Below are 13658 nucleotides of genomic sequence, written 5' to 3'. Positions count from 1 at the left end.
TGAACAAATGGATGTATAGCAGAATCTGCAGTTCCTTCCCACACATGGGATTACCAGTGAAAATTGGAGGAACAGCATCTCATATTTCACTTGGGCAGCTTATACCCCAGCGGTGATGAATATTGACGTCTTTAACCAGGTAACCATTGTTTTCCTTCTCTCTCCATCCCTTCCCCCTTCCTAGTTCTCTGACCAGTCTGATTGTCCACCTGATTAAATGTTATCTCTGTGTGCTTCGTTGTCACCCTCTTCTAGCTAACAATAATCTATTCTACATTTTCCTGAACCTCAACTCCTTTGATGTCTCTTTTTTTTCACATCTTACACTTCCTTATCTCTGTTGTCTCCCTCTCCCCTGACTCTCAGTCTGAAGAAGGGTCTCGACCCGAAACATCACACATTCCTTCTCTCCAGAGATGTTGCCTGTCCCGCTGAGTTACTCCAGCTTTTTGGAAACCAGCATCTGCAGTTCCTTCCTGCACATTTAACTCGACTTGTTGGGCAGCATCGCGCGCTCAAAGCGCCAGCGTGCTCGATGCTGACCAAAGATACTAGAGGAGCAAGATAGACCACTCGACTCTAAAAGCCGTAGTAGGCCATGGGTAAATTTCAGCGCCATTTTAGTAAGCAGATTCCGTGTGCTAGACTGGGCAGTGTTCACAACTCTGCGATTTCTTCGTACATAAAATGTTTGCAAACTATTTTTGTTCAACCTCTTGGATATGTTGATAGTTGACATTTATAATTGTTTCTTGAAGAGTTGCTGCTTCGTGATCTTTAAACTTTGGATGCTACTGATTGAATATTTGCACTAGAGATCCACTCTGTATCAGGCCAATTGATCATATTTAATGAACTGTTCTTCTTTGCTTTCTCTGTTAATTTTAATTTCACCTCCACGAACTGTATCTCTTTTTGTTTTATTTTTAAAAAGTCATGGAAGCAGAGATTAGGCATTTGCAAACAATAGAACTCTACTGTATTCACAATATAATTGAAAAGACATTTAACTTTATACTTAGAGCCACTTAAATCAAAGTTGCATCTGATCCATGAGAAGGAACTTTGAGATCTATTTATCTCTACCATGCCTCTCTCTCGCTCTCTCTCTCTCTCACACCCACATTCATATATATAATAAGTTAAATTTGTACAGAGTTTGTGTTTGAGCAATACAAGGGAAAATGCACAAAAGAGGGGGCTGGGGAGGAAGGATGGGAGGGAAATGGTCAGAAACAGTAAGAAATAATAAAATCAGAGAAATCAAGCAGGGGAAAACATTTAAAAATAAAAATAACAAAAAAATGTGAGTTGATAGATGAGATATTTTCTGCATTTTAATGATATCATCACACATACTGTTCCCCCACAACACTGATTACACTGCGAGAAGCAAAGCGAACGGCGGGTTTTGCCTACTAAAATGGCCGACGTTCCGCTCCTTTGCGTATTGCGCTTCAGTATACGAGATGGCGACGGAGTGGTTCATCTTGCTCTTCTAGTATCTTTGCTGCTGACGGTTGGCGCCCACGTGGCCTGATGTCCCACGGGGCAGCGCGTGAGGGTCACGTGAACGCGATGGCTGCCGCCGTGGTCTTTAACCGCCTCCGCACCGGCTCGAAGCTGGGCCCGCAGTACGATCAGGAGGGCAATGTCATCGAGGTACTCAGACCAGGGGTCGCAAGCCGAATTGCCCCTTCTGTGGGGTAAATGTTCGCCTTTAGCATCGGGGCCAGAAAGCAAACTGCTGGTGGAACTCAACGGGTGGAGCAGCGTCTGTGGATCTAACGGACGGTTGAAGCTGTCTTGGGGGTGGGAACCCTGCATCAGGGTTAAGGAGGGGAGGAGGGTGGAGAGAGAGGGGGGGGGGGGTGGAGAGAGAGGGGGGGTGGAGAGAGAGGGGGGGTGGAGAGAGAGGGGGGGTGGAGAGAGAGAGAGGGGGGGTGGAGAGAGGGGGGTGGAGAGAGGGGGGGTGGAGAGAGGGGGGGTGGAGAGAGGGGGGTGGAGAGAGAGAGGGGGTGAGGAGGGAAGGGGGGTGGGGAGAGAGAGGAGGGGGGGTGGGGAGAGAGCGGAGGGGGAGAGAGAGGAGGGGGAGAGAGAGGAGGGGGGAGAGAGGAGGGGGGGGTGGAGAGAGAGGGGGGTGGAGAGAGAGGGGGTGGAGAGAGAGGGGGGTGGAGAGAGAGGGGGGTGGAGAGAGAGGGGGGTGGAGAGAGGGGGTGGAGAGGGGGGGTGGAGAGAGAGGGGGGTGGAGAGAGAGGGGGGTGAGGAGGGAGGGGGGGTGGGGAGAGAGAGGAGGGGGGGGTGGGGAGAGAGAGGAGGGGGAGAGAGAGGAGGGGGGGAGAGAGAGGAGGGGGTGAGGAGGGAAGGGGGGTGGGGAGAGAGAGGAGGGGGGGTGGGGAGAGAGAGGAGGGGGGGTGGGGAGAGAGAGGAGGGGGAGAGAGAGGAGGGGGTGGTGGAGAGAGGAGGGGGGGTGGTGAGAGAGGGGGGTGGAGAGAGAGGGGGGTGGAGAGAGGGGGTGGAGAGGGGGGGTGGAGAGAGAGGGGGGTGGAGAGAGAGAGGGGGGTGAGGAGGGAGGGGGGGTGGGGAGAGAGAGGAGGGGGAGAGAGAGGAGGGGGGAGAGAGAGGAGGGGGGTGGTGGAGAGAGGAGGGGGGTGGTGGAGAGAGGAGGGGGGTGGTGGAGAGAGGAGGGGGGGGTGGAGAGAGGGGGTGGAAAGAGAGGGGGTGGAGAGAGGGGAGGGGGGAGAGGAGGGAGGGTGGGGGGATGGAGAGAGGGTGGGGGGTGGAGAGAGGGGGGTGGAGAGAGGGAGGAGGAGGGGGTGGGGGTTTGGAGAGAGAGGGGGGTGGAGAGAGGGGGGGTCGAGAGAGAGGGAGGAGTGGGGGGTGGAGAGAAATTCGCTCGCTGGGTTCCTCCAGTAGTTTGTTGTCATTGCTCCTGATTACAGTATCTGCAGTCTATTGAGTCTCCATTGGAACTACAGGATACTGTGAAAATAAACTTTGCCTGTTTTACTTGGTGATCTTTTTTATTATGTCTGCTTACATTTAATTTAAAGATACAGCAAGGAATTAGGCCCTTCAGTCACATTAGTTCTATGTTCCATTCACTTTCTCATAAACTTCCTACACATAAATGACAATTTTTACAGAGGCCAATAAACCTTTACAAACTTGCATGTTTTGGGGAAGAAACCGGAGCACCCAGCAGAACCCCATGCAGTTGCAGAGAGAATGTGCAAACTCCACAGACAGCACACTTGGACAGGATCGAACGTGGGTGTCTGGTGCTGTGAGGCAGCAGCTCTATCTGTAATGCTTCTGTGTATTTGTTCAGGACATTGTGCCAGTTTTCTGGGGTTGTCATTGTTTTGTTTCTTGTACAGGGGAACTAATAAACAGATACTTGTTTCTTTTTTGCAAATGCTTAATTTATCTTTATTTCTGTACATTTCTTGGTGTTGATTTTAATGTTTGACTTTTGCTCTTTGGCTATGATTTTCTCTCTGGACAAATGGTAGCCTGTATCTACTGCAAATGCCTTTTTATGCTCCTATATTTTTTGATGACATTCCTTAATAGATTTTTACTACTTTTAACTATTCTTTCCAAGTAAGCTTCTTAACTCGTTCAACCTGTTCAACTTAAATGTTCTTTCCATACTTAATATTTTTCTTGAGTTTAAATTTGCAGACTTATTTTGCTTTTTAGTCTTGCTTCCAGTGTGCTTTCCCCTTGCCCCTGCCCAGGAATTATTTTATTTTATTTAAATCACTTTCATGAAGTTCAGTGTAGTGTCCATTTTTGCTCAACTGCATTCTATTTTCTGGCAAAGATTGGTGCCTTTCTATAACTTGGGCTTGTTAAAAACAAGAAAATAATATTTCTGCATACAGTTGTCTTTTAGATACAAACAAAATAGTACCACAATGTGGTCATCATGGTACATATCATTTGTGTTTTTATTGTTTTTTCAATTTACATTCACTTCACAATTATCTGTCCCTGCATTGTTGCATCTGTGTGAGATTTGTATCAATATGATTTCTGATTTTGTTTTGGGGGGGAAGCATTTAAATGTATTACTATTTCCATGTACTTCTATCCATCTTTGATCTGCTGTCACAACTTGTGCATAATTTTTGTGTCACCATTTTACTTTAAGTTTCTATTTGCTATTTCTGGGATTTCTTTATAAAAGTCATTTGTGCTCCTGCACACCTGAATTTCTAACTACTGCTCATTCTTTAATTAAATGTGGCAAAATGAATACAATGTGAAATATTTAAAGTTAAAATTAAAATTGAAATAACATATATATTTAGATGTCTCATCTTTTTAATGCCTTCATAAAAAAGTTCAAAATCTTATTTTTCAAGTCTCTGGTTCAAAAACCAAAAAATATGTTGAGTATTCAGCAGATGAAATGATATTTGTGGAGAGAGAAAAACAAATATGGATGGGTTTGGGGATCTTAATGAAAATACAGTTCTTTTCAAAAGATGGGCATAATGCTGCTGTTGTAGTTAAATTGAATGAGTGTGAAATATTGGGAGTAGTAAACATATTGCAAGTCATCCTAAGGTATTTATAATTTTCTGGACACTAGATTTCCATAAATGAATTAAAAACCAGGTGAAATATCATTCAAACTGTTGGAAGCAAAGGCTCAGCAATTTTCTTTTTTTTTTTTGCAGGTGTAGTGCCAGTGGGCTGGTCTGTTAATATTATGCTGTCCTTTAAAAGGGAAGGAGGGAATTAACCAATTAGCTAAGCTTCATTGATGAGAACATTATTAGAATCCATTCTCAGTATCGATATTAACCTTATTTTTAAAAAACCTCAGTTGTCATAGATTAAGGGAAGATAGAGTGTATGATGATTGATTATTTATTGTAACAAGGAAAGTTCTCTAGAGCGGTTCAGTAAATGAGAAGGTATTGTGTGTTTTGAAGGAAATCAAGGTTTTGGAATGTATGCCACAGATCCGTAACGGATTGTAGGAAAAGGCAATAAAATGGTTAAAAAGCTTATGGAATGCTTCACTTTTTTGAGTGGTGTTTGGAATACCAAGGGCAGAAGGTTAATATAAAAAGTTTTGATCCGTGGTTAGCTCTAAGCTTGTGGAAATCATTAGCTTTGGGTGTTGTCAAGCATCAACCCTGGTGCAAAGCCTTGATGTGAAATATCAACAATTCTTCGGCATCCATAGATGCCACCTGACGTGATGAGTTCCTCCAGCAGTTATAGAGTCATAAAGCAGAGAAACTGACCCTTCTGCAGAATTTGTCCATGCTGACCAAGATGACCTAAGCTAGTTTGCCTGCATTTGGCCCATATCCTTCAAAAATATTTCTATCCATATGCCTGTCCAAAATGTTATTGTACCTGCTTTAATCACTTCATCTGGCAGCTCTTACTTCAGCCACCCACTGTTTAATAAAGTTGCCTCTCAAGTACCTATTAAATCTTTCCTTTAACCTTCTACATGCTCTAATTCTTGATTTTGCCTACTCTGGGGAAATTGACTCCATGCACGGTAGCGCAGCGGTAGAGTTGCTGCTTTACAGCGAATGCAGCGCCGGAGACTCAGGTTCGATCCTGACTACGGGTGCTGCACTCTAAGGAGTTTGTACGTTCTCCCCGTGACCTGCGTGGGTTTACTCCGAGAACTTCGGTTTCCTCCCACACTCCAAAGACGTACAGGTATGTAGGTTAATTGGCTGGGTAAATGTAAAAATTGTCCCTAGTGGGTGTAGGATAGTGTTAATGTACGGGGATCACTGGGCGGCACGGACTTGGAGGGCCGAAAAGGCCTGTTTCCGGCTGTATATATATGATATGATATGATATGATATGTACTCGCCCTCATGATTTCAAACCCATCAGTCTCTTCCATTCCAAGGAACAAAGTCTGAGCCTGCCCAACATTTCTCTTATCACTCAGGCCCTCACAGACCTGGACAGGTACTTGGATAAGAAAGGTTTTGAGGTGATATGGGTCAAGCATACACAGGTGGGAATAGTGTAAACTGCAATCTTGGCATGGGTAGGTTGGGCCGAAGGGCCTGATTCCCTGCAGAATGATTCTAAGTTCTGGCTGCATCCATGCAAATCTTTTCTGCATTCTTTTCAACCTAATGACATCTTTCTTGTAGCAGGATGACAAAAACTGAGCACAAGTGTTTTTTTGTCTCAACTGTAAATACGTCACAAGTGAGGACCCAAAATAAAATGGATTAATTTTCTTCTGTTTAAGATGTCAAAAGCAACTTTTCATGCAGAAGTTTATACGGGTCAGTACCTCATTATCTCTAAGGGCAGGAGAGGCAGGTTCTTTCATTACATTCAGATAAGACTTGGAAATTAAAATCATGGCTAGGGATTTTGTACTAGAAAGTGATAATAGGTTGACGATGTCTTGTTTTTTGATAAGTACATCCAAGAGAGGCAAACTGGCTACTCCCTATGTTAATGCCTGTTCAATAATTCTGGTCTTGGGTTTCTAGCATCTGAAGAATCTTGTTTTTTGGAGTACTTCTGTTTAGCTGAGTTCTGTGATTGCTTGTGGTAAAGCATCTGTTCATCTGTAAAGCTTCATGCTATCCACTTTGCTGCTGGAACACTGTAAATTTCCCCGGTGTGGGACGAATAAAGGAATATATTATTATTGTTCCCAAGGAACTCGATGTTTATGCATTTAACCCATTGTTTATTAAACTTAATGCATTTATTTTAGTCTTAATGCATTTATCTCTAATGTTTTCCGAGCAAGTAGAATAAAATGCAATCCTTGAAAAAAGTATTAATTTTTGACCTATTAGGTTGAAACTCGTGAAGATGAGGAACAAAATGTCAAGTTGGCAGAAATTTTGGAATTGCTGGTTGCTGCTGGATACTTTAGAGCAAGAATTAAGGGACTATCGCCATTTGATAAGGTGAGAATAATAAATGCAGTTCCTTCGTATCTTCGGCAGCTCCTTGGGATAAAAGATGATTAACTCCAGTCTAGTTGTGTGTTCATTCTGCTTCTGAGCCAGAAGTCCATTCTGCTTCTGAACCAGAAGTCCATTCTGCTTCTGAACCAGTCCATTCTGCTTCCGAACCAGCTAATGAGATTAATGTGGGAGCATCAGACCAACACAGAACATAGAACAGCTGTAGAATGAACCGCTGGCCAATGAGTTTTGAGGCATTTGTTTGAACTTGAGCAGATAAGATGTGTCTATACACCAGAATTCATTATGCTACTACCATCAGCAGTTATATCATCAATAAAGATAAGTGAGCCAGTATCTTCAGCACCCACACATGCCCAGGCCATAACACCCGCACCACCGTGTTTCACAGATGAGATGGTATGCTTTGGATCTTTGGCAGTCCCTTCTCTCCTCCATACTTTGCTCTTGCCATCACTCTGATATAAGTTAATCTTCTTCTCATCTGTCCACAAGACTTTTTTCCAGAACTGTGGTTGTTCTTTTAAGTACTTCTTGGCAAACTATAACCTGGCCATTCTATTTTTGTGGCTAACTTGCAATGACTGCTAACCAGTGGTTTGCATCTTGCAGTGTAGCCTCTGTATTTCTGTTCATGAAGTCTTCTGCGGACAGTGGCCATTGACAAATCAACACCTGACTCCTGAAGAGTGTTTCTGATCTGTCGGACAAGTGTTTGGGGATTCTTTTTTATTATAGAGAGAATTCTTCTGTCATCAGCTGTGGAGGTCTTCCTTGGCTTACCAGTCCCTTTGTGATTAGTAAGCTCACCAGTGCTCTTTTTTCTTAATGATGTTCCAAACAATTGATTTTGGTAAGCCTTTGGTAAGGTTTGGCTGATGTCCCAAACATTATGGTGCCCTGAAATGGGAGGACTATATATAAACACTGCTGTAATTTCTACATGGTGAAACCAAAATGTATAAAAATGGCCTTTAATAAAACCTGATGATGTGCACTTTAACCACAGGATTTTTTTCTATTACAAATCTCAAATTGTGGAATACAGTGGCAAATAAATAAATGATGGGTCTTTGTCCCAAACATTATGGAGGACACTGTGGATAACATAACAAGCAAACAAAGTCAGAAGTCCTTAATGCAACAAAGATAATTTGTAGTTTAGTTGGAGCTCATGGCGTTCAATAGCCTGATGGTTGTTGGGAAGAAGCCGTATATATTATTTTGTATTTTTTTCATTTAAGCAATATTATGCTTTCCTGTTCTTCTTGTTTACCCACATTATACACTATCTACTAAATTCTTGCCCATTTGTCTTTCCTGTCCAAAACATTTGGCCAATTGTGTCCTCATGACTTACTTTCCCACTTACTTTTGTTCCAGTAGCAAATGAGCCTATAACACTCTCACTCTTGTCATCCAAATCATTGTGTCCACAAATTAGCCTTCCCTCCCTCCAATCCCGATTGACTCCATCTGCATTTCTCACCGTCTCAGGAAAGCAGCCAACATAATCACACAATCAAAGATCATTTCCTTTTCTCCCCTCTTCCCGTGGGCCAGAAGATACAAAAGCTTGAATACTCCGACTCTCATGTACAAGTATTTTCATAAACTGAGAGTGTAGTCCCGATCTACCAACCTACCTCGTTGCAGCTCTTGCACCTTTTTAGCTGCACTTTCTCTGTAACTAACGCTGCAACACTATATTTTGTATTCTGGTTATTTCTCTCTGCACTGCCTGGAGCACTTGTGTATGGCTTAATTATACTCTTATGTAGTATTATTTGACTGGATAGTACACATAATGTGTTTCACTGTAACCGTTTTAGTTCATTACATTTTGTTTATTGTTTATTTACAGTGAAAAGCTATTGTGTGTATCTCGGTACATGTGACAATAATATACCAATAATAAAGATTGCAAATAGCTAAGATCCCAGTACTGGTTCCTTGCATCTCACTAGTTACTGTAGAACAATAATTATGATTAAAATATGGCATGTATAGCCCAAGAAAGAGCAACAATAAAAGTTGGATGGTTGGGATTTTTAACTGGTGTTAAAAATTTCTGTTTATAATATACAAAACAAAACAAGTCAGTCTTTAACAAACAACATTATTCATTTAAAAAATGCTACAGTTTGTTAAAAGTATTGTAAAGAAAGACACATTATTTCCACAGGTGGTAGGTGGTATGACATGGTGTATTACGACATGCAACTTTGATATTGATGTTGATTTACTTTTTCAAGAAAATTCTACAATTGGTCAAAAAATGTAAGTTTGAAATATTTTGAACATTTTTATGACTTGATGTAATAAATATAGCAATTACTTGTACTGTGCACCCTTTCAGGCACTATGCCCAAGAGTGCTTGGCATAAATGCAAACGGACCAAGCAGCACCAGAAAAAGCAATTTAATATGCTTTTAGGAAGATCAAAATTCAGTAAATGGAGATAAATTTAGTAACAGTTTCAGAAAGTATCAACATGCAAATGACCAAAGCTAGCAATAGTGAAAGTAAGGGGCCAAAGGATGTGTGCTGCTTGCTGTAGGGCTGCAGAAAGTAACATTACTTTTGAATGTTGATAGAGTACTTAAGAAAGCTAAGTGAATATTTTAGCTTGAAGAATCATGTAATTTGTAATTTAATCTGAGCAACTAAATCATATTTCTTCCTTGCAAAGTATTCTGTGGGTTTCTTTCTCTTACTTTCTCTGGTGAAGTTTGTTGAATACTTCACCAAACCTTGAAATATTCTTATGGTACAGAAATTACTTTATATTTTAATATTTAGTAGCACAATAAAATAGTTAAACTCGTGTGAAAAGTGTCTTATGACATTTTACTTCTGGCATGTATAGAGCCTTGACAGAGAAAATTGTATCTGTTTTGCCAAATATGAAGTGCCCACACCGTTTGGAACCACATCAAATTCAGGGTCTGGATTTCATACACATATTCCCTGTTGTACAGGTGAGTAATGTTACCGAATAAACTTCAAATAGAAATCCAATTTGATTTCTGTCTTTTGGTAGATTTTTTTTCTGAATGTTGTAAAATTCTTGTAATGAACAGAATGTTTCAGAATATGAAAAATACTTGCTGTTTGAAATGTTTGACATAAACACTATTCCAGTCAGGTGCTAAACAATTTTATATAAAATAACAGCGTTTTTATATGTTGCAAGGCATCCCAAGATATTTCACAAGGATGCTGTGATCATGATCAGAGAATTTAAGCAACATTCTAAAGAGGAAGTTGGACAGAGGAATGGTGGAAATGTTATTTTATTTAAACACTCTTAAATAGGCATAGCAGAAAGATATAGATTTAATGAGGGCAAATGGGTCTACTGTAGATAAGTAAAAAGGTCAGCATGGAGCAAAAATAAACTGTTCAAGGAACTCAGTGGGTTTAGCAGCATCTGTGGTGGCAAAGGGGTGGTCAACATTTCAGGTAGTGACCCTGCATCAGGACTATATACGTATGGGTGTGATGGGCTGAAGGGCCATCTGACTGTAGAGTTGATCTGCACGAATGGTTTGCAAATTATAGAAATGTCACTTGCTTTTTTGAAGATTAAATTGTTTTTCAAAAATGAAAGTGAAAGCAACAATGGTCTTTTAATGTAGATTTAGGTGGGTATAACATTGCAAGGCATCGCTAGATATTTCACAAGGAAGCTTATAAATTAAAGGCCAATGTATGTGCTGCCAATCTGCAGTAAGGCAGCGTAGGAGCTGCTTTTTGTAATTTTTCGCAATGAATAGTATTTGTATTAATGGCTATGTTGTCTTGAATCACACGTTAAATAAATCTTCATAACTAAAACACATGGCATGATGTCATAATTTTCATTGAATTACAAAAAAATATTTTCCACAAAATTTGTGGTCCTTTTGTAAACTAGTTCTTTTCTACTTTATGTGGGTTTTTTCCACTGGAAATGATGCTATTCTTTACTGGGTTTAGTTTAGAGATACAGCGCAGAAACAGGCCCTTCAGCCCACCTGGTCTGTGCCGACCAGCGATCCCCGCATATTAACATTGTCCTACACACACTAGGGATATTTTTTACATTTACCAAGCCAATTAACCTACATGCCCTTGGAGTGTGGGAGGAAACCAAAGATCTCGGAGAAACCGCATACAGGTCAAGGGGAGAACGCACAAACTCCGTGCAGACAGCACTGATAGTCAGGATCGAACTCGTGTCTGTGGCCCTGAAAGCGCTGTAAGGCAGCAACTCTATGGCTGTGTCACCGTGCCGGGTTATTGTGAAAAGTTGTCGAAAATCTATAATCACCCTGAACATTAAAATCCATAGGTAAATTCAAAATCAGCCACAACATTTTGTGTGTGGGGTGGGTGGGGGGGGGGGGGGGGGGGGGGAGGAGACACATGACATTTTCTTATGTATTTTACAGATTTCGTGTCAACAGCATAATAATTATTTTGGAGTTCCCAACAGCTTCAGATAGCTGTTATTAAGTACCTTTTGAATTGTTTATTGGACCGTGAATTCATGGCAGATTAGAAAAGTTATCAGTTATTGCTCAGTAACATGTCATTGTTATTTTTAAGTGGTTGGTAAAACGTGCAATTGAAACCAGAGAAGAGATGGGAGATTATATTCGGGCATTTTCCATATCTCAATTTCAGAAAACCCACAGTCTGCTTGAGGTGAGTTTCTCATTCGCATTCACACTGTAAACTTTTAGAGCCGTCAGTTAAAGTACTGACAATGGAAAAATGAAATTCCCACTTGACAGGCCTGTGGATTTGGTAATTAATTATGATATATTTATCATTATGCAGTGCGAGTTCATAACCCAGTCAGATAGTTTGAAGACAGGATCTCCATCCAAAATTCAAACACTAAAAGTTAAAATTAATTATTTGCTGAAGAAAAAGAAACAATCAAGATAAGCAAATATATTGTAGAAATATATTATCAGGAACTGCAGATGCGGGTTTACAAAAATAAGCACAACGTGTTGGATGAACAGCTGGTCAGGCAGCTTCTCTGGAGAACATGGATAGGTGGATTTAGGCCGGGACCCTTCAGGTTGATTGTGGTAGGTGGAAGAAAGTTGGAAAAGATGTGGGGGCAGGACAAAGTCTGCCAAGTGATAGGTTGATACAGGTGAGAGGAGGTGCAGAATTCGTTAATTTCATAAACTTTTCCACTAACTTCCACCCTGCCCTTAAATTCACTTGGACTATCTCTGACATCCCTCTCCCCTTTCTTGATCACCCTGTCTCCATCGTAGGGAACACACTATCGATTGATGTCTACTACAAACACGCTGACTCACACAGTTATCATTACTCCACCTCAAGTTGAATTGCATGTTTTTAGTTGATTCAGTGAGAAATATATGGTGAATTGTATAATTTATTAAAATATTGTATTTACTTTCAATATTTTTGTATTAGGATGATGACTTCAAGCAGCGGAAAGACAAGGCTATGAAAACAGTCGTAGAAGTATCTGTAAGTAGAATACAGAGATCATTGTTTACTCTTCATTTTACATCAACCCCTGTTTGGGGAAGAAAAGTACAATGCCATCAGCATCATCACATTTAACATGTTTATCAATTTGACTGCATCCGAAGCATTCTATTTATTTGTATGTGGAAGGACATGAACAGAATGTGATCAAACAATGCTTGCATAAAATGTGCAAAAAAAAAGCAATTGTATGCAACACCTTTTTAAATTGCAGATTCATCACTCTTCTGTGGAGGCACACATTGAGCCATGACAGAGTGCAATATTCAGATCACACAGACTCTGATTCAGATTAGTTTATTGTCACATTGACCAGAGTGCAATGAAATTCCTTGTTCTTATAAAGTTCATAGAGTAAACGGCATACGTTGTAACAATAAATCCATCAGTAAATACAACGATAAGTGCAAAACACCAAAATGGTGTAAAGATTGTAGTACATTTGGAAGTAATTCAAAAGCATATACTAAAGTATAATAATAAATTAATCGAAAGAAGTAGAGGTAAGAGTCGGAGTATATGGCAGCACCTCTGGGAAGGGTGTGTGAACGGGTTGATTGATTCAGGTGCCTGATAGCAGTGGGGAAGAAGCTGTTCTTAAGTGTTTTTGAGTTCCTATAACTATTTTCTATCAGAAGATAAAATGTTATGGACTGTATTCACCACTCGATTCAGAAGGTCAAGAGCAAAACAGTTGCCATACCAACTACAATGTTAAATTTTGGCAATAAAAGTTATACCCTTTATCCTTTACTGCGTACTGTGGGTGGCTTGATTGAATTCATGTGTAATCTTTTCTTTGACTGGATAGCATGAAAACAAAACCTTTCCACTGTACCTCGGTACATGTTACAATAATAAACTAAACGTTATTATTTAAGCACCTTAACAGGATACTTTCTATAGTGCATCTGTTGAAATTTGAGAGAATCAATGGGAGCAGACCAAATCTTCACAGGTACCTAAGAAAGTAAATACACTGAAGTACTTCCTTGAAAACAACTATCGCTTTATAACAGAAGTACCTGTTCCTACATTTGCTCTGTATCCTTCTCTGCATCAGCAGTTCAAGTGCTCAAGTGCTTGTTAAATATGATGAGTATTTGCCTTCAATCAATCAATCAGTGGGCTTGAGATTCTAATCACCTTAAGGATGAAAAATATCTTCTTCCACGCCC

At 40.7% G+C, this 13658-nt stretch overlaps 1 protein-coding gene across 2 annotated transcripts in view; it reads left to right on the top strand.

Moving 5' to 3' along the window:
- Nucleotides 1-1555: 1555 nt before the first annotated feature.
- ccdc93 (CCC complex scaffolding subunit CCDC93) overlaps nucleotides 1556-13658 on the top strand; it is a 42928-nt gene continuing 30825 nt past the window's right edge. For both annotated transcript variants that reach the window (XM_078403455.1, XM_078403457.1), the window contains exons 1-6: nucleotides 1556-1662; nucleotides 6819-6932; nucleotides 9139-9233; nucleotides 9824-9935; nucleotides 11548-11646; nucleotides 12403-12459. In XM_078403455.1, coding sequence (XP_078259581.1) covers nucleotides 1579-1662; nucleotides 6819-6932; nucleotides 9139-9233; nucleotides 9824-9935; nucleotides 11548-11646; nucleotides 12403-12459 — 561 coding nt within the window. In that variant the 5' untranslated portion in view covers nucleotides 1556-1578. The remainder of the gene's footprint in view (nucleotides 1663-6818; nucleotides 6933-9138; nucleotides 9234-9823; nucleotides 9936-11547; nucleotides 11647-12402; nucleotides 12460-13658) is intronic.

Source organism: Rhinoraja longicauda, chromosome 8 (genome assembly GCF_053455715.1).
Source record: "Rhinoraja longicauda isolate Sanriku21f chromosome 8, sRhiLon1.1, whole genome shotgun sequence".
NCBI lineage: Eukaryota > Metazoa > Chordata > Chondrichthyes > Rajiformes > Arhynchobatidae > Rhinoraja > Rhinoraja longicauda.
This window is presented reverse-complemented; position numbering and strand designations above follow the sequence as displayed.